The sequence below is a fragment of the Anopheles gambiae genome, chromosome 2, assembly GCF_943734735.2.
Source record: "Anopheles gambiae chromosome 2, idAnoGambNW_F1_1, whole genome shotgun sequence".
NCBI classification, from domain to species: Eukaryota; Metazoa; Arthropoda; class Insecta; order Diptera; family Culicidae; genus Anopheles; species Anopheles gambiae.
In genome coordinates, this window is record NC_064601.1 from 7,184,608 (window position 1) to 7,205,363 (window position 20,756).

At 49.3% G+C, this 20,756-nt stretch overlaps 2 protein-coding genes and 1 non-coding gene across 3 annotated transcripts; 1 reads left to right on the forward strand and 2 right to left on the reverse strand.

The window, feature by feature from the left end:
• The first annotated feature begins 32 nt into the window (after positions 1-32).
• On the forward strand, positions 33-2,583 carry LOC1281524 (lysosomal acid glucosylceramidase). The gene is made up of 3 exons (XM_321447.6): positions 33-713; positions 785-2,207; positions 2,271-2,583. The coding sequence occupies exons 1-3, from the start codon at positions 623-625 to the stop codon at positions 2,368-2,370; spliced, it is 1,614 nt and encodes a 537-aa protein (XP_321447.6). The 5' UTR covers positions 33-622; the 3' UTR covers positions 2,371-2,583.
• LOC133391323 (myogenic-determination protein) lies at positions 2,563-18,410 on the reverse strand. The gene is made up of 5 exons (XM_061644743.1): positions 17,401-18,410; positions 15,426-15,548; positions 15,243-15,323; positions 3,721-3,799; positions 2,563-3,335 (listed from the first exon to the last, which is right to left on the reverse strand). The coding sequence occupies exons 1-5, from the start codon at positions 18,001-18,003 to the stop codon at positions 2,881-2,883; spliced, it is 1,341 nt and encodes a 446-aa protein (XP_061500727.1). The 5' UTR covers positions 18,004-18,410; the 3' UTR covers positions 2,563-2,880.
• Positions 18,411-20,044: 1,634 nt separating this feature from the next.
• Positions 20,045-20,210, reverse strand: LOC133392356 (U1 spliceosomal RNA). Its single transcript, XR_009765681.1, has one exon. It is a non-coding gene; the product is annotated as a U1 spliceosomal RNA (small nuclear RNA).
• Between the last annotated feature and the right edge of the window lie 546 nt (positions 20,211-20,756).

Below are 20,756 nucleotides of genomic sequence, written 5' to 3' on the forward strand. Positions count from 1 at the left end.
GTGACAACTGCATGCGTTAATATGTTTTGATAGCTTACATCTAGAACGTGCAACACACCGCCGGCTGGGGTGTGTGTGTGGGTGTGTGTGTCGCGTAGCCGACAACGAAAACAGCATGAAGGCGCACAGACGCACACACACAGGACAGAGTTGAGCGGAGAGTGTTTGTGTGTTTGCTTCTCTCTGTCGTACTCTATCAACATGCTTCTGTATGACTCAATTGGGAATGGGTAGGTCTCGGGGGTGGATGGTACGCAATTGGAAGAAGGGGTTGGCTTCCTCCTATTAACTTCCAGCAATGCAGTTCTAGGCGTGCTCCACGATCTCGTTGAGGCAGGCTTTAATTATTTACTGGTTTTGTCCCGGGGTTGTGGTTTCTCCCAGTGTCCGATGCGATTGCCCATTCGTGAACGAACCCATTGTGTAAGTGTGGTGAGCATTCGTCGCATCGTGTTTGAGAGAGCACGTTATCGCGGAACTCACCACCCCACTACTACGCGGCCCGGAGTTAGAGAAAGTCGCGCGGCGATAACACGAACCACGAATCACCCCGAAACGGCAAAGGGGCTCGTCGGCGCGGTCAGTTTCAAGTTGAACCCGTTCACAGGCGAACGGCAAAACAATGCGCTGTTGCGATCGTGTTCCGGTGATGGTGGTGAGCAGTTTGGCGGTGTGTGGTGTGCTGCTGCTCGCATTGTCTCACACACCATTGGGTAAGTTACGGTACAGTCTGTTACGGACGGGGCGCGTCGTGGACGTTGTGTAATCACTTCTCTCCTTCCAGTTACGGCAGGCGGATTGCCCTGCGCCTTGCGGCAGTATCCGAACGGAGCGGTGTGCGTGTGCAATGCGACGTACTGCGATACGCTCGAGTACCGCGAGCCGACGGAGCTGGGCAGCTTTCTGCTAGTGTCCAGTAGCAGTGGCGGGCTGCGCTTCGCCCAAACCGAGGGCAACTTTTCGCGCACTGCCAAACAGCAGCGGCCGATCCGTGCGGAAGCGGAGATCACGATCACGCTCGACCCGTTGCGGCGCTACCAGCGGGTGGAAGGTTTCGGTGGCGCGTTTACCGGCGCCGTGTCGCACAATCTGGGCCGGCTGAACCCGTCGCTGCGCGAAAGCCTGTACAAAGCGTACTTCTCGCCGACGCAGGGCATTGCGTACCGGTTTATGCGCGTACCGATCGGTGGCTGTGATTTTGACCTGGCACCGTGGGCGTACAACGAGCTGCCGGTGAACGATGCGACCCTGTCCAACTTCACCCATCTGGATGAGCGCGATCTGGTGAAGGTGGCCCAGATCAAGGAGCTGATGAACGTGACGGGCAACGGCGAGATACGGCTGATCGGTGCCGCCTGGAGTCCGCCGCCGTGGATGAAAACGAACAACGATTGGACGGGCGCCAGCCGGCTACGACCCGAGTACTACCAGACGTGGGCCGACTATCACGTGCGCTATCTGGAGCTGATGCGTGCCGCCGGGCTAAACTTTTGGGCCATCTCGACCGGCAACGAACCGCTGAACGGTGTGATCGGCTTCCTGTTTGTGCACTTCATGAGCCTGGGCTGGATTGCGCAGGACCAGGGCCGCTGGGTGGGAAAGAACCTCGGCCCGGCGCTCCGCGCTTCCGCCGTCAGCGAGGTGAAGCTGTTCGGGTGCGACGATCAGCGGTACACGTTCCCGCTGTGGTTCAAGCTGATGGACGAGGGCCACCCGAACGCGACGCGCTACCTGGACGGGCTGGCCGTCCACTGGTACTGGGACGGTGTGGCGCCGGCCGCCCTGCTCGACCAGACTGCCGCCCGCTATCCGGACAAGTGGATCTTCAACACGGAAGCCTCGCTGGGCGACAAGCCACTGCAGCAGCATCGGCCCATCCTGGGGTCGTGGGAGCGGGCCGAATCGTACATCGTGTACGTGATGCAGGATCTGCAGCACAGTGTGCACGGATGGATCGATTGGAATCTGGTGCTCGATGAGCGCGGCGGTCCGAACTATGCGGACAACTTTGTCGAGAGTGCGGTGATTGTGAACGGGACGTCCTGGGAGGAAGCGTACAAGCAGCCTATTTTCTACGGGCTGGGACACTTTTCACGCTTCATACTGCCCGGCTCGGTGCGGCTGGAGGTGCAGTCGTCCAGCGGCGATGTGCAGGTCATTGCATTTGAGCGGCCCGACAAGCGCACGGTGCTCGTAATGTACAACCGGTAAGCATGCAGGGGGGAAATTGTGAAAATGAAGCTAAAGATGTACCTTTTTTTCCTTTTTAGAGCCAACTGGAAATCGAGCGTCCGCATAGAGGATAAGCGGTACGGCAGTGTGCGGGTACGTCTTCCACCCAAATCGGTACATACGATGCTCTACCTATAAGACTGACTTCTAGTATGAACACCAAACCAAACCAGTGCTACACCAAACCATCGTAACCTCGCAGAATCAATAGACGGGAGGAACAAAAAACAAACCAAAAGCGAATACACACACACACACAAAACCCCCGAAGAATAAATGGAAGCTCGTTAGGAAGCTGAAGGTGCAAAGAAACACGGCATTACAGTCTGCTCGGCTTGGCACAATTTGAAAGGTTATGATTTATTCGTCGCTTAATTTACTAACACTTTACGGCTCGTACGGTAGCTGGTAGCTCGCTAGCAGTTACACTTAAACGGATTGTTACACTAATAATACCTCTTTCATATAGTTCATACACAACATGCAGCGCCATCCGATCTTCCCGAGGCCGATCCGCCGCCGCTGCATTGTTAAGGTGTGTCTGTCTGTGTGTGCTGGTGTTCTCCGTCACTTATGCAAGTATGTACAACTAATTAAAGATTTTCGCATCGTTCTGCGCGCATCGTGCTCCGCGTGCCGCCCCATTTGCTACGGTAGTGAAACGGATGTGGTCGCTGGTGCCACGGCACGGTTGCTTCCCATGCTCCCTGTGTGCTGTGGATGATGATGCTGATGGTGATGGTGGTGGTGCGATCCCGCGCACGGCGCTGGCGACATGGGCGAAGAGGAAGACGATGACGATGAGGAGGAGGAGGAGGACGACGACGAGGATGACGAGGATGATGTTGATGATGCTGGAGAGGGCGAACAGAACGAGCCGCTGCTGTACAGTTGCTGCTGTGCCATCGCGGCGGCGCTGGTCGGTGGTCCGTTCGCTGGCGATGGCGTGTGTTCGGCCAGGGTGGAAGCGGTTTGCGGCGGCAGCAGCAGTTGCTGTTGCGCTGTTGTTTGCTGCGCCCCGTTGCTAATGCTCTGCACAATCAGGTTGAGACAGTCCAAGCTCGAGCCGGTAGCGGAGGCGGAAATGGACGTTTGATTGTATCCTGTGGAAGCAAAACGGGGGAAAAAAGATGGCGTGTTACTGAAGGGGATAGTGAAGGGACACACACTATTTTGATCTAACGTGTTGCACCCAGAGGGGATGGGAGACGAGAAACAGGACTGCAAAGTGTCTTAAATATAGCAGAGTCCTGCCCATCCTGCTCCGTTTTCCCCCGTGTTCTCGGTCAGGGGACGAGATAAATCAACGCACGGTTGAATTCATAATTTTCCCATTTGCCGACGTGGTTTCGTTTTGGCGGGAGGAGGGAGCGCTCTAGTGCATGGCCGCAGTATCAGTGGTGCCAGACAGTGTGGCAATAGTGCATGGCTTTGGCACTCGCGTTTGCCAAACCCGTTCCTTCCCTTGCTTCAAATATCATCTCCTACCTGTGAGGGGTGAGTACCGGTCGTTGTCCTTTCCCAGCTGTCCCAAGCGCTCGCGCAGGTAACTGTTGGAGCAGCAGTTCTGTAAATGGACAAAATGAAATGAAGTTTTGAGTCTTTAATGTGTCGTACGATCGCGCTAGGGAATGGAGAGGCAACAGGGAAGCCGAGCTAAATGAGCTTGTAGACATGACGATAATTTGTCCGCTCAGGGACCTTCCCCAAGACACCGCCGTCGGGTCGACGTCGTAGAGGTGGCAGAATCACCTCGTGCTCATCCCCCTCTCCTTGTCAATGGCATCGTACGGAATTTGATTCACGGATCTATCCAGACGAAGAGCGGAGAGTGCCGCAGATGGTAGTGTCCTGCGTGCAGCTTCCGTAAATGCGTGAACCCGAAAATAGATTCCCGTGCCTCGGCTTGGTTGCTCTACGCGCGCGTGTGTGTGTGTGTGTGTGTGTGTTGCGGTACCCAACCGTTCATTGGCGGGTTTCTACTCCAAAAAACACACAAAAGTGCGGCCGTTGCGACGAGCTCGCGACCGAAACAAACGCGACATTTGTGATGCCTAATTTAGTGTAAGTTATTCTAGCCCTCGCCGTGCAGCGGTGGGCTACGTCGTTGGAGCGCACGGTGTGCTCCAAAAGCAACACCCGGGACAGGCCCCGATCGCGATGTTTTCGGGGCGTCGCAGGCATCGCGTTTTTCCCCACCGAGAGTGCGCTCGCTCGCGCGTTTACGACGTTTCTATAACGTCAATTAAAAAAGATGACATTCGGCAATAAAATAAAATGAAGTCGTCGCCATATCTTTTAGCTTCCCCCCCCCCCTCCTCGCCCGGATCGCCATCGTTGTCGGAAAGCGAAGAGGGAGAGGGTCGTGGAGGTACCGCACCAACGGGAGACGCGATCGCGATCACACTCCGCTATGATGGGGTGGAAGTGTGACACAAAAGGTATATATTACGCTGTCTCCTCGACCTGCCCGCAGGGTGGAGGCCGGAGGGTTTGGTCGATGGGAAACCTTCGGTTAAATGAGGCAACGAAGGAGAAGGGAGAGAGACAGAACACGTCGGGAGATTGCTTATGTTTGGGTGTGTGCCATTTAACTCTACACAAACATCAAACGGATCTACGGCCGCTGGGACGCTCGTGGGGTCGATCGTGTTTGAGCAGCGCGCGGTTTTGTAGTGCAGTGAGCTGGGAACGACACCCGAGGAAAAAGATTGAGCTATGGCGATATGCGACAATTTACAAACTACTACTATCCGGATGGGGGGAAAAAACCTCCCCCTTCGAACGGTTCTATTTTTGAGCCGTCGTATACACCCCACACCATCCCGGCCTAATTTCGACTACCAACATCAACAATGATGATGACGATCGTGGACGAAATGAGTGAAGAAGCACCCTTTTGGGGCTGCCGAATCGGAGGAATTGATAGCCCGGGTCCTCTTGAAGAACGAATTCCGTTTGAATCTTCCAATACAAACAATGCTGATGGTGGTGTGTGGTGGTCCCTGCGATGGATGCTCTCGGCGATCTTTAATTGCGCACACGCCACCGTACCGTAAAGCAATTCCGCAATTCTTGTCGGCGTCGTGCCTCGTCCGAGCGCATAACCCGGTGGCATTTACGATTGCAGTTACTTTGCAACAGTGACCGATGGTTTTGGTAGCGTTCTTCGGCTACGTCCCCATTGTGAGGTTTCGAGTGCGAAAATTGTCAGCATAAAATGAACGATTTATGTGCGGAATCGCGTCATTAGTGTGTGGTTTTGGGGAAGATGAGATGAGAAGTGGGACACCAGGAAGCGATTCGAAGGCTAGGACCATGGTCATGAAGAGTCACCAACGAAGCTGTAGATGAGTTAAAATTGATTCACCGAACAGCAGTTGGGTGTGAGGTGTTGATCGCGTTCAAGAAGTGGCCTGTCATCATCGATCGAGGAGTGGCGGTTATTACTCTATTAAGTGGACTACGTTGCTTTGGTATTTGGAACGCAAACAGTACTTCAGATATGAAACACTTTCTCCGTTCTCGCATCTTCGATAAGCCCTCAACAGTTACTCAACCGAAAGATCTAGTACGGCTTTAGAGCACGCTCGAGAGTTGTGTCTAATATAACGAGCTCTCGAAACAACATCTACCACTTAAGCTGCACGAAATTACCACCGTTGCCTAATAATGTCCTCCATATCCTTGTTTATTTTGATGTACGAGGAGCAATTGTGCTTAAAAACGTACACGACACATCATCCCCGTGGTGGTGTCCCGTTTTGGGAATTTGGACCCGCAACTCCCGTGCGCGCGCCTCTCTGTACCCCGGCACAGAAGCACTTACGTCCGGTCTCGGCGTGTCTCGCTCGAGGCTTGACGCGTTATCGTAATGCACGAACCGAACAACAACAACTCATCCGTTCCCGGTGCCTTCGCCCCTTACTTTCAAGGGCAGGGCAATGGCAAGGCTACACAGCAGCTAATTCTCCGGGTGGGCATAAACAACAAGCCCCGGGACGCTGTAAACGAGCAACGCTGACGAATCGATGGGCGTATAGGTGACATGGTTTTACATCCACAACGCTACCAGAAGGAGAAGAGGCAAAAGCAGTGGCAGACGCAAGCGGAGTCTGAAACCGATACGGTTCGATGGCGTCACGTCGAGTGTTTTTCCGAAGGTGGCGGCGAACTGTGACCAGCTGGGAACGTCGTGTGCAGCAGGAAGGCCGCCGAACGCATCCGGAGCGGTGAGCGAGGAGGGGAGAGAAGAAACTGAGAAAAAGTGTCGCCTATAATACGGACCACTTAGCGCAAGATTTAGGATGGCATTTAAAGTCACATATTACAAAATCATGTATCCGTTAGACAGTCGGCTATTTGTATCGGCGTGTTAGCAGCTCGCTGGTTTTCAGGTCTCGGCTTTTTTGCCCTCCCCTATCTTTCACCCTCGGATGTTCCACACGCACACACGTACATGTACACTTGGGTTGGGAAACCTTTCCAAACAATTTCCAACAACTCCCAATCAGGTTAGGCGCTCAAGAGGCTCGCTCTCTAGTGAAGGGAAAAAAGGACCCTTTTGCTCAAGTAGCTTCGGAGTACACTGCATCCGTGTCACACCCGCTCACAAGGTGACAACTCTAGCGATCGACAACTAGCGTGAACAAAAAATAAGATAAGTGGTTGTCGTGAGTGCCGTGGATGGAGGCCATTGAAGGATGCTGTGCGCCATACACCCCGTTACATTACACCCCGTCGACCGTCGAGCGATCAAATGTCACTGTTGCGCGGAAAACTTACGATCATCATCGCGATCGCGCCAATGAAGGTATCATTTTTCATACCGCACGCTCTCTCTTTCTCTCTTTAGTTCTTTCTGTCTATTTTCTTACGAGGCCCACGGGAATTTCCTATCATTGGCGTGGCGTGGCGGAATTCATAAACTTTCACTCTCCGTGACAGCTTCAAAACATTCCTCCTCTGTTAGGGAAGGGTGTGCTGTCGTTTATTCACGGCACGCCCGGCCTTAATCCAGGAGGAAATATTAAAAAATAATTTATCGAGAAATTATGGTTATGGTGCTCCTGTTTGTGTGTGTCACCCCCCGAAGGGATAACACACACACGCAACAATCCGCTCGGCGCGCGGATTAGCTCGAACGGGGTGTGCGCGCGAGCATCGACAAGCGGGAGACTTTTAAAAATAAGCAGTCTTAACATCTTAATACTTTATTTACTCGGCCAGATTGGGCCCGGTGTGTGCCGTGCGTGCCGGTATTGAAAAATGTCATCTTCGGTGGCAACTCCAAGGATGAACGGAGGAACGAATGCGCGCGCACACCAGGGAAATAAGGTTGCTTTTGTGTGTTTCTGTTTTGTTACCCAGCTTTCCTTCCCTCTGTGCAAAAGAATACAAAAGTGTTGGAAAATGTGACAACAAGCATCTATTTGTTGCCTCTCTCTCTCTCTCTCTAGTCTCCCGCGCGTGTGTGTAGGTTGTTTTTTAGTAGAACAACAAATTTTTCCAGAATTAAAATGATGGCCGATGGCATGAGACAAACTGTCCTGTGGCGGACTACTCGTGTGGGAAAGCGAAGCGGACGATGGTGTAGCGATCTCCCAAAAGGGGAAGGTGGGTGAGGGGAAATTTATTACGCTAAAAATTATTTGCCCCACAGAAGCAGCAGCAGCAGCATGCGTGTGTTTTTTTTTTTTTTGGCCGGTAGCTGACAGATCAGTCGTAAAGTAGCGCGCCCACTACTGCCACTTTGCCATCATACGCGTCTCGCGCGTATAAAATCCCCATCAACCTCTGGGACGGCATTAGAACTGGGGTTGAGGATGGGCAACAAACAGCGATTGGACTGCCGTGCGATTGTTGCCCATAAACCCAAGAATACGATCCATCTCTCTCGCTCTCTGTTTCTCGGTTTGGGTGGATTAAAAACAATGACTCACGAAAGATATGAACCTTTCACCCTGCCCGCTCCCCAAAGCGCTCCCGGTTCTTGCTATCATGTTGCTTGCACAATCACTAAAAGCCTGTCGCGGAAGGGGACGAAACTCACTCTCTCTCTCCCAAATGAATGATTAATCCCGCTTAATTAGATCATAATTTGTTAATCATGCTCTTTGACTGGTGTCTTGCCGGTTGGCCAGCGAAGCTAGAAGCCGCCAGCGAAGCGATGCGAGATACACACCGTCGTCCTCCACGTTTTGCAGGTGGATAGATAGATGGATGAATTCACTTCACCCCTGGGCCCCGCGTGTCTGTTGAACAGTTCACCGTTGCCGAATTGGCGGAACTGGGCGTTTTGTACGGTTTGGTAACAGTACGCGAGTGTTAACCTGTCCCTGTGGGGCTGGGATCGTTTCCTGTTGCTTTATGACATGGGTGCTTTTAGTGCCGGTTTTTCCCCCTCCCCATCCGGCAAAACTGCACATTTGCGGTCGTCAGTTTCGACACGCCGTCATAAATTGCGAGCCGCAATAAAGTTCCCCTTGGGAGAACGTTCGCCGAAGCCGCCGTCAAGACAGACAAGCAAGAGGGCAAATTGCAGGTGATGTATAACGCACCGTGTTTATCGGTGGATGCTGTGACAACATCAAACAGACTTCCGAAATTTCGCGGCGAATCAAATCGGTTGTTGCGTGATGGATGAACATGAAGAAGGCAGCTCATCAGAAGGAGGCAGACACCTCCGAAGGTGACATTTTTTAATGGTGTACTCTGTAGAAGCTCGTATAGCTAACATATCATAGAAGATGAATCATGTAGTATTGGATTTCACAAAGATGTTCTAATCGAAACATTCAGGTGCCAATGTTTGGCCAATAATTCATATTGGTGCTTCAGAAGTGTAGCTTTAAATAGGGTTAGCGCTGGAAGTGAGATCGAGAGTCTTAATGGTCCATTGAATAGATGTATCGACTGCTGTAGGACGGAATAGGTATAGATTCCCATCTAAAGCGCCTATTTTAGGCATAAGTTAAAGCATGATTTAATAAACGCTGGATAGAAGAATAATCAGCCGAAATTAGAATGTAGTGAATTTGAAGATGATAGGTAATATACCTAGATGTATTGGATTATCTATCGGATATATTTGGAGAGATATCTTTATCCAAATTAAACCCGTGGACAAGGACTAACATAAAGATACTGAAAGCAGTGTGTCTCTATTCTCAATGTAAGCCAATTACTTCAGATACCATTCAAAAACATGTCTCATGTCAGAAGGCTCAATTCAGAAGGGAAAACTTATTTTGGAATGTCCTAATGAAATCATTAACATTGCATCGCTATCGCAATTAGCCGTTTAGTCGAGAGAGAGGACATCATGCCATAAATGCCACCCACTCACTCCCCCCGTCCGCCACATTCGTGCAAGTGGCCAACTGTAAATGTCCCCCGAGTACAAGCTAGACCCGTTCCGGTAGTGTCCAAACATTCCAACCCACAGGCACTCGCTAACGTCATTCGATGGAAAAGCAGTTCTATTGCCAACGGGGTAAACATCTTAATTTAAATTCCAACTACAGCTACACACCACCACACACACGACGCCCTCTGTCGCGCAAACGCGTCTCAATTTTTGGGCGTCAAAGGTGGAATTTGAGGCCGAGCTGACCATGTTTTACTACCGCACTAACATCTCTTTAACTACTCGGCCTGCAAAATTCTAATCCGTTTGAACATTCCCCTGCTCATAGTGGGAGGAGTGTGTGTGTATGTTCCAGTTTGATGGCAGGCGGCGGGCGGTCCTTGGCTGTTGTACACCCCGACAGTACGCGTCACCGAGCTGTCAGATAAGAGGCACTCGAATGCCGCCAACGAGGTGAGGTTTTGCATGAGCCGCTGCATCCGAAGCCGCGGCTTTGATATCGAATCTCCCTTCCGCCCCTGGGGTGTGTGGGTAAGCTTTAATTAATTGCACTTAGTGTAGGGCTAATTCACTAATTAATCAAAAAGCCACCAGAGGGAAAGTAGAAACACACCGCGTCATACGTAGCACCAAGGAAGTGGATGCTGCTGTGGATACATACAGGAGCGAATGTTTCATTCAGCAAAAGCAGCAGGCAGCACGGATTGCACACGACAAAAATGCGTGTGATCTCTTCCCCCATTCGATGGGCGGGGAACTACATTTCAACGTTAATGAACTTTAACACCTTAGAGCTTCTTAGAGATCGCGGGCCGACATAAACCTTTGGGTCACACGTCTCACAGCGCGTGCATAAGAAGAACGTCGTCGTGATCATCGTCATCATCGGTACGTGGTGTGCACAATTAGCACATACTCATTAGCTTTGGGGGGAGTGTTTTAAGTCGCTTGTGGAGTTTTAATTAATCCCAGCTGAGTTCGGCGCACCACTTGCGGACTCAAACACTCACACTTAAAGTTCGAGACAGAGGCGATGGCGCAGCCGAATGTTGTGATTATAAACGAGAAATTACTATCATTCCTGAAAGTGCTAAAAATAGTAAACGCATAGTATAATTGAAGGGATACAATTGCCTAGCGGCAAAACAAAAAGACCAATCCTCGGGAGAGCACTAGTCTGAGGACGCCATCACTATGGCGTTATAAATGTGAAGGGTGAATAATTTTACTTTAAAAAAGATCTTTCTGCAGCGCAAGCCTGGCCCAAGCCGCCAAGCACGCGGCATTCCGCGTAACAGTAGGATTAAAGCGCGATAATCTTTTCAAATGGCCGCACTTAGCTCGGCCCATTTGCCGAGACTAACCGATTAAAGCGCGAAGCCTTCAACCCGGTGTGTGTGTGTGCGTGTGTGGCGTTAGATTAATTTAACTCATCATGGAAAAGCCAAACAAGCGATTTAAAATACCCGCCCGATCGTCCCGATCGGGTCAGACTCCGCTTGTTGTACCGTGGAGCAGTGTTGTAGAATTGTTCTGAAAATGAAAGATGACACATAGTGGTCCCCTCTCTACGTCGTCGTCGTCGTCTGTCGTGGCCGGATCCGGGGCGATTTGTTACCTCCCGTGGTTGTTCCGCACACCGTCTGGTGAATGAATGAACGGTGAACGCGTACGGGAATGTCACACTTTAAAAACAAGCCGTTTTTTGCCCCTCGCCGCCCAGTCCCAATCACCAACAATTCGGGTTCAGTTTCGCCTAGACGCTTGCGCCTACGGTCTGGGCACACATACCTTTGATGCGTCGTTTCGCTGGCTACTGACAGTTGTAACAAACGCTTGACCACTTTTCATCCGGTCGGCGCGGCGGCGTTAACCACAAAGCCGGTGACCCATGGTGTGTGGTGCTAAGCAGGGTGGCACTTACATCATCTGGGAGCTATTGAGCCGGTTGACCTTGGGAAGAATTTGTCAACAGTGCGAGTTCCAATCGGCAATGGCAAAGGCCAACGGGGAAAAAGTCTTGATCATCATCCCCGATCGGTGATGTTGTTTCCTGCCATCCGTACGCGCCCAAGAATGCGCAGATTCACATTCCACCGATGACAGGAAGGTCGTGAGCGGGAAGAATTACGATTTGCTTGAAAACATCCCCCGTCTGGGCAATGTATCGAAACCACCACCCACGTCATCCCCCGTCCTGGTGGTGGTGTTGTGGTGTACATCGCTAATAGAACGAGACAGTGTCAAAACGATCACAGGGACACGGCGGCAGAGGCGCTTAGTTTACATGATCGTTTGTGAAGTGCACAGGTATTTCACACAAGGGAATGTGAGCTGTTTGTAATTAGCAGCCGCAGCGGAGAGGCCATTAACTTCACGTACGATAAGATGGTCTGTAGTCTGTAGCAGATTTACGGCGATCGGTCGGCCCTAATCGCTCAACGATTCCGGGAACTGACAGAACGTACACTGATGACTCGGCGGGGTTGTAAGAGTCTAAAAAACCGAGGTATGTGAGTAAAATGACCACATTTTAGCTACAAAAAAGACACTCAGTGCAAGAGGGTAGGCTGTTTGGATATTGTTGAGTTATCTCTCTGTAAAGAACCTGGTACCAAAACCTTGCAAAGTCTGTATTCTCCACAGAAGAACAGTATGTTTAACATCACTACGATCTTTTTTTCCAAGCATGTACAACTGCATCTACAAGCAAAACCCCAAAACACCTTGTACTCTTGCAGTAGAACCAGCATGTTGTGCATTGCGCACTACACTCGCATGACAAAAAAAACCCCATAAGATCAAGGGAAATGGTCCATTTCCTGGGCACGGACGCGTGTTCGGAGAAATCTGCGACAAACGATGCTACGGGATGTAAGATTACGCATCACAACCGAAAAAAAACCCCAACATTTCATACCGCAACCATGCATGTTGCGTCGATAGGATGTGGAAAACCGCGCGAGTCTTTCGTGTGGTACGAAAATAAGAAGCCCTAGGGTACGACACTCCACTCCAACTCACGTAGTACCACATTACGGGCGGGGGAAATGGAAAAATATTTGAGGGATATGATGTTTTTTCGCTCTCTCTCTCCCTCCTTCACTAGCACGCTTCACTTTTCGTCCGTATCGTCTCACTCGTGTTCCGCTTTTTCCTTCCAAATGTGACATTTTTCATCATCCCGCGTAACTTTACGACCGCGGCGGACCAGAAGATTAAACGAACGATAAAGTAAAAACGAAACGATCTTCGTCCGCCGCACTGGGTAATGCGCTGGTGATCCGCACAAGCAGGGCGCAACAGATGCGCGCATCACCTTCTCATCACCAAGCGCGGGCAGTATTTGCACTGGGTGTCTTGGGGCGGTTCGGCTGGGAGAGGATCAGCGACCACGGCACACGACGCGGCTGGAAGGCGTCACAGAAGCGCGCCACGGTCTCTTGGGGGCACAAGCGAAGACAAATTTATCGAAACATGCAATTAAATCTCATTAAAAACGATGTACTGGCTGAAAAGTTGCGCCATTGCAGTAGGTGCAGGCAGCCCCATCGCATCACCGTGATCATCATCATGATCATGATCCTCGAGAGTTTAGCAAGAGAGATTTGAAAGGAAAGGGGACATCTTTTTGATTCCAAATTTAAACATGTGAAGCGGACGCAAGGAACGGATGATATCTCGGCATCAAGTCTTGCATTGCGAATCGACACCCCAGCTCCTCTGTCTCCTCCTCTGGTCTCCTCCACCAAGACACTCCTTTGAAGGGGAACTTAAACGATGTTCTCGATCATACAGGGACACAGTCAGGTGGGGGGGGGTACCGATATGTATTGCTTCTTAATTGTGATCGATCGTTTCCTACTTTCCTTCCCAGAACCACCAGAGAGGTTGCTCAACTTCTTGCAATGGATACACCCAGCAGCAGGCAAGAGAATAAAGTTATCGAGCCGTGTAACGATCCCTACTAAGCCTCCTACCCCAGTGGTCCGAGTGCGTGTGCCAGGCGCACAACCCAGCGTCCCATCGGGTGTGACGATCCATGTCATGGATGAACCGTGCGACAGCGCGTCGTGTGCGGTTTGTTTGCTCAAGTTGTCGCCTCATCCCCTTTGGTTTGCTCCGAGCCGGGTTTAGAGATAGAGCCCGCAAACTAGATAGTACGCCACGAGAGGTGAGATTCCGGGACGTCTGTCAACCGAACAGTGTGAGCGTGATGGTGTGGCTCAAGCGGGACGGTAGAGGGCACAGACACAGTGACAGTGACACAGTGTAGCAGGCCCGGTATCGAACCCGGTAGTTAACACGCTTCGTTGGCCGGCGTCCCACACTATTCGGTCGTGGCGACAACTTGCACAGCCGACCCTTGACTCTGGAGAGGTTGGAGTTGATTGCCTATGCCCTATACTGTCACGTACGTGCGTTCTACCGGGCCGACGTGCACTGGGGGGGGGGGGGGACACTCTCGATAATAATATCTTCTTCTACGGTGTGGCTAATTGTACTGCCTACCGTCGCTGACATTTGTCGTGACAGTTTGACATATTATGACTAGCGAGGAAATAAATGATTGGACATTTCTCATCACCGAACTCTCTTTCTCTCTTGTTAGTCGATCGCCGAGAGGGCGCGCTGGACGAGTTTGCAGCAGTGATTTTGCTGACAAAAACGCACAGTAAAATGGTCCAGAATTGCATTAACATTCCTAACCGGGGGAACGTTTTCCCATAAGAAGATGGTAGGCTAAAGATGGAACTAATTATGTTTTCAACGCCGGATCTTCACACCGTGCCGGGACACGGTCGCCGTGAACCTGCGTCGAGGGTTACAGCACCATCTTTTGCTAAATTCGTGCAAAAACACACAGGCGAAAGAATTTCACACATCCCACTACTCATGCACGTTTGCTTCTGGCAAGGGCAGAGAACATTAATCTTCCAGCAGCAGCAGTAGCAACACTGGCACAAAACAGTAACATGGCGTGCGCGGAATGGAGTGTTTGTTTTTTTGGCAGAGGTAAAACTGTCGGGCAATATATAGGGTCGTTCCGCCGTAATGATACAAAGTGAACACCGGTCCTGGTTTGGTAGAGACAGAGGGCTGATGGAGACCACACGTACAAAACCGAGGGCCAAACGATTAATGAAATCGGTGGTCCGTTCGCGTAGTGTCATAAATCTTTTCCCGGTTCACTTGTCAACCCGGCGAACATTTGGAAGGGAAGGAAGAACACCGAACAAAATGGCAAACAGATTTCACCAGGTCCAAAACCTCTGGTTACACAAAGTGTACACCATCTCGCGATCGCAACCAACGAGATCAACCAGCCAAAAAAAAAAAAAACAAAAAAAGAAGCCTCGCCTCCTCATCATAACACACCATATGGCAATCGCGTATGTTTATCAACAAACAATTAAATCACGATAAATTTCCCCTTCGCGCTCCCCATCTGGGCCGTTTCTTCACGCCGTTGCTGGAAAAAAGCGCAACAAGTGCATGCCATCGCCGAACAGAACGCCGCCTAGCTGAGATCCGCAAACGAGCGGAGGACCCAGCTGTGAAGTGATACGCGACAAACAGCACATTTACGGGCGTTAATTAGTCGCCTTTCCATCCCTTTTAGACAGCGCCAACCGCTTACCATGTAGTCCTGAGGTGTTGAGAGACCTGCGCCACTACCGTTGCTGATGATATCCGAGCCTTGGTGAAGAGGCGGTGTTTCCTGGTGGAGAGAGGGAAGATGTGTGGTTGTGTGTATTAGTGAAATACAGTGAGGATGGGATGATCACCGGGGAAGGATAATGGACACGAGGGTGCTACTTACATCCAACAGCGCCTGAAGGCTGTCGATGTACTCGATCGCGTTGCGAAGGATCTCCACTTTCGGCAGCCGCTGGTTTGGGTTCGTGCTGGTGCGTCGCTTCAACACTTCGAATGCTTCGTTTACCTGCAGGGTGAGTGAGTGGGAGTTTAAGGTAAGGTAAGTGAATCTGTTTTTTTGTATTATCTAAAACAAAACCACATTGGTTTAGATGTGAAAATATACTTTAAATATAGAATTGTTGATCTTATGTGTTTAGGGCCTGCAGGGAATTTAAGGATGACCCACGGTACATTCTAAAGAACGGCGTAGAAGATTGTACATGTTTCAATTCCCACCAAGACAAGAGATCCTCCCGTAGAACTATTCTATGACTTGGTTAACTAAATAAGACTACAAACATTTGCTTACTACAACACTCGATTGTACCATAAATTCTGAATTCAAGCACATAGTAAGGTAACATTACTGCAGCAAGAGTAGCACAAAGACGACTAGTAAAAACCAAGCAATGAAGTGTTTTGTGGGAACAAATTTGAACCAATTTCACTTTCAAAGATCACTCGTTTGCTCTAACTCGAGTTTGAGGCATTGGCGAGCATTGGCGTTTTTAATGTTTGAAAACGTCACACTAGTCTGATTTAATTTTTAGAAGAACAAAACATTGAAAACCCGATTATCAATGCTTCCCTGAACTGATCGATGTGTACGAATTTGACTTAATCCTTAAACAAACTACGGATTATATCTGACTTAGGCATTAGTTAAAGCTAAGGTATAACTAATCAGCTTCTTCTTCTTCTTCTTTTTCTTCTTCTTCTTCTTCTTTTTCTTCTTCTTCTTCTTCTTCTTCTGTGGTACAACTACCGTTGTCCGTCAAGGTCTGCCTGTGTCACTAATAAGTTTGGCTTTCAGTGGTTTATTTAATACTATAAAGTTGATTTAGAACTTGCGAGAAAATAATCGTGAAAATTTAGTTTTTTTGTCATTTCATTAATATTTATCAGAACATGGCTTACCGTCCACCAAAAGAAAGAATATTCAATTCCCCAACAATTTAGATCGTAAAACACATTGAAATAATGAATTAAATGCATTTCCTTGTGAATCTCCGCTTTGTTCACAGTCTGACCCGCGTGCTTGAATATCCTTTGTTTTGGTGTGCGATAAGCCATATTGTGGCAATTTTTAATGAAATATAGCAAAAAAATAAAACACCAAATGTCACGTTCACTGGAACTGTAACTCGAACAGTAGCAGGATACGTAGTCTGTCCTACGTATGGGGGCACGGTTCATTCGGGGCTTGAACATATGAGGGGCATGTTGTCTAATCAGCACTCGAAGATGAACGATTGCAGCAGTGTCCTCATCGATTGATTTAATTCATTTCATGAGTATGATGAATTATTCAAAAAATACCCAAAAAGTCACCATTAAAATCTCATTTTTGGCCATTGCTTCAACAGTTCCCGCTACCATCGCGTTTGTGAACTAGCTGATTATCTAAAAATTTAGAAGAATCTAAACTAAACATAGCAAATCTGTGTTCGTGAAACTTATACAACATGTAGTAATACGCCTTTTGCAACACGTCAATTTAGCTCCAACCTTACTATTCTCCCGCTTAACCTGAAGCAACCGGAGCATAGTCGTGTTTCAAACATTTCAACAAAGTGAGAACCGGATGTACATATGCCATCGGAGAGGATATTAACCAGACATCTATCTACAGCAACACAATGTCAGTGTAATTCCATTTTTGCCACTATTAACCATGCACTTCATTCATGGAAATATTCTCAGTTGCGTTAATCTAGTTGTTTCACCAAAGCCCTTTTTCCAAAACATGATCCACTTAATACCATTCAATGGTGCTACATTCCAATAAAAGCATGTCTTTCGCAGACAGCGCAGTTTCAGTTGTTTGTCGCGGCGGCCTGTAAACGCGTGCCTGTCCGCGGCACTGTGACACTAACCTTCCGCAACCGACGCCGCTCGCGCAGGGTGGCCGCTTTCCGGCGATCGACCGCGACGCTCTTCTTTTTGCACGCCTTGCAGGCCCACGTCAGGCACGGCCGGTTCGGGCTGGCCATGCAACCGGCGGCGGGTGCCAGCACATGCTCCTCCGAGCTGAGACTGTTGTCGTCGTAGTCGGTAAGCTGCAGCTGTTTCTGTCGGATATGAAGTTGCTGGATGTTGAGTTTCAGCTTCTGCTCCGCACTAAGATCATGTAAGTAACCGCCATTGCCACCACCACCATTATTAGCATTACAACTACCACCATCACTACCACCACCACCACCACCACCGTTTTCGATAAAATTTGCACCACCCGGCCCCACCATACCTCCCTGCAGCGAGAGGACACCTTTTTGCTGCAGGCCCACACCATTCACCGCACCAAAGTTGCCAGTAGCGCCGCTCGCTTTGCCGTGCATCATCGACGGCATGATCCCTGTGCCGGTAGGCATCAGCTCGCCGTAGGCCCGATGCTCCACCTCGTACCCCTGCTTGAAGCAGCCGGCCAGCTCACTCTTGACCGCCGACTTGCGGCCCCCGGCACGATTAAACTTTGTCATCACACAGATTGATTCCCCCCGAAACTGTCGTCGTGTCACACAAACGATACACCGCCCCTTCCCCTGCGCACATCAATTCAACCCTCCACGAGCATAGGGTGAGATTAGAACCGTCGTCGGGTAGTGTGAATTCTTGGAAAAGAATCTTAGCACAAGACGGCGTACACACACTCGCACACACACACACGTGCGGACACTGAGCGGAGGACACGTACGCGAAACAGACGGAAGGAGACACGGAGAGCGCGAGATGAAACCTTCGCCAAGGAAAAGCACGATCAGTACTGATCGCCCTGTGTGCCGGAAAAGCGTGACAGCGTGCGCTCAGTCGTACGCCCGGGGGTTGCGTGTGCGCACGGTCGTCCGTGATTGCGCGTGCGAACGAGACGCGTCCTAAGGGTGTGTACGGGTTTCGGGGAAAATGTTCAGAAATGTTTGTGTGTGCCCTCATTGCGGCAAAGCGAGACAACTGGTCGTTGCCATGTTTTCGTTGATCAATTCGTCCCATGTTTCGTATTACTGGAAACAAGGATCCTTGGGTTTTCATCGATCCTTGGGACCGTGTGCGGGTGGTGCCCGGTGGTGTATAGCCAATACAAGCCAAAAGCAGCTGCACTCGCAGCATACTCAATTCTCAAAGGAATGGAATCAATTTACACATGCTACCGGCTATCACTTTTCATGTTACGCCGTTGCGTGGTGAAAGGAAACAATTAGTACGAAAATGTGTTTGTTTTGATTGCGAGTGTCATTGACGGGCTTTGGGTAGGTGAAAATCTCACACTTTCGGAAGGCAATCTGAGGGCAGCGAAGGATAGGATTAAAACTAATAATCATTCAGCCCAATCGATTAGCTCCTCCCATGGGTCGGAAAATTGAGGAAAAACGTCGAGCGTTCTCGCTCTTTCGTAGAAGTTTCCCAGGCACTTGAAAGCTTGAAGCTGCTGTGTGTATACAAGATGATCTACCTTCAGGCGTAATTACGGTAGCGAGAACTTTGAACGGATTATAATATACTTTTTCTATTAGGACATATGGAAAAATGGACATTTTCATCGTGGAATAACCGTTAAAATGCGGTTAAATAACATACCTCCCTTATGTCCCAAATTTGACATTTGTTTTGATGAGAGATATTAGAAATAGAGAAAACAAGTCAGTATGCGATTTATGCTGCTTAGTGTGTCGCTCAAGAAAATGAGTTTGCCACGTACATTTTACACATTTTTACACATTTCATGTACAAATACGGAAAGGAGAGAACTTAAGCTTTACGACGGTGTGTGTGAATCATGTCTCGCTCTATTTACTTAATTATTAGCATTTAACAGCATTATCATTAGCAAATGCAATCAGAACTGTTTTGTTTACATTTTTGCTGCCTTAGATTTGACAGTTCGCACTGTGTTGTCGTCGTGACGTATCAAACAACATACAGGACTGGTGAAAAACGATTTTTGGTCAGTAAAAATTCGTCCAACAAAATCAATTTCGTCCATGATTGATTATGCAGCAGCACACAAGAAATGGGAAACTGTGTGTATTAATTAATCATTGCAAAAATGTCAGTCCTACGTATAACGACCACGGTCCATACGAGGTTTGAACCCATGATGAGTGTGTTGTTAAGTCGTACAAGTAGACAATTGTACCATGGAACCGGCCGAAATCGCTCATTGCAATTCAATTGTGCGACTCTCTATGCAGGGTTGTCTCTTTTTTTTTTGGAAAGTATTTTCCAAATAAGTGGGAATAACATCTCAAAAAGTCAAACATAAAAGTAGCATAATTGAATGGCGAATGGAATTCAAACACATGCTCTTGTAGGATTGAAAGAACCCTTTCACTCTTACTCAGTACGTGGTTATCTCCAAACCTGATGATATTGTCGTACCAAATAGACATGTCTATGCAAATTTTTTCTAAGAGAAATCGAGATAGTTTTTCAAACGGCGTAATACTATCAAGCTGAAGAGTGAAACAAGTTCTATCTCTCTAGAGTTGCTACAAATTTAAATGAGTTTATGTTATAGAGATTAAATCGGGATGTGCGCGGACGCACTTCCCGGCTACCAAAAATTGCGCACACGAGTTATCCACATGAGGGATAATCGCAGGGGTCAACCCAGCCCAAGTGTGCAATGGCCAGGCCTCGCCCTGGGGGAACCGCCTTCGTGATCACGGTAACCCCTGTGCCAGGTAAGTATGCTTTCTGCCGGTCACAACCAACCACCCCATTCGCCGGCCACATGCTACGCTAGCGATGCATAACGCTCAGCCATCAAATGCTTTTTCTAACGCCCGGCTCGTACCCATCGCAGCAACCGAAACAACCCCCTGCTGGAAGGGATGGCAAGCGGGGGGGTAGCAAAACGAACGCAGAGAAGAAAGATAAAGCGGCAGAGCACGGGCTGAAGACGCTTCGAACGCATGCACAGCGAAGTCTTCTGTTAGCAGGTAGAAAATAAATCTTTAGAAAAAAGGGTGTGTTGTTCCCTTTTAGGTAGCAATGTTTTGGAGAATGTTTCATGATTTTTGTGAGCAAATGCTAGCAGGCCGAGTAGCTCAGGGCAACCGAAGCAACCATTCAGCTCACGGTCATACGAGGGTACACACGGCGTTTGTCGATGGCTTTAGAAAAGAGATTTTTGGTTCGTTTGCAAACCTTTGCCAAACATTGTAATGACGTGCGTGAGCAAAGCGATGACGTTATTGCATCAGCCGTGGCCAAGGGGAAAGCGCACGCACTCGCG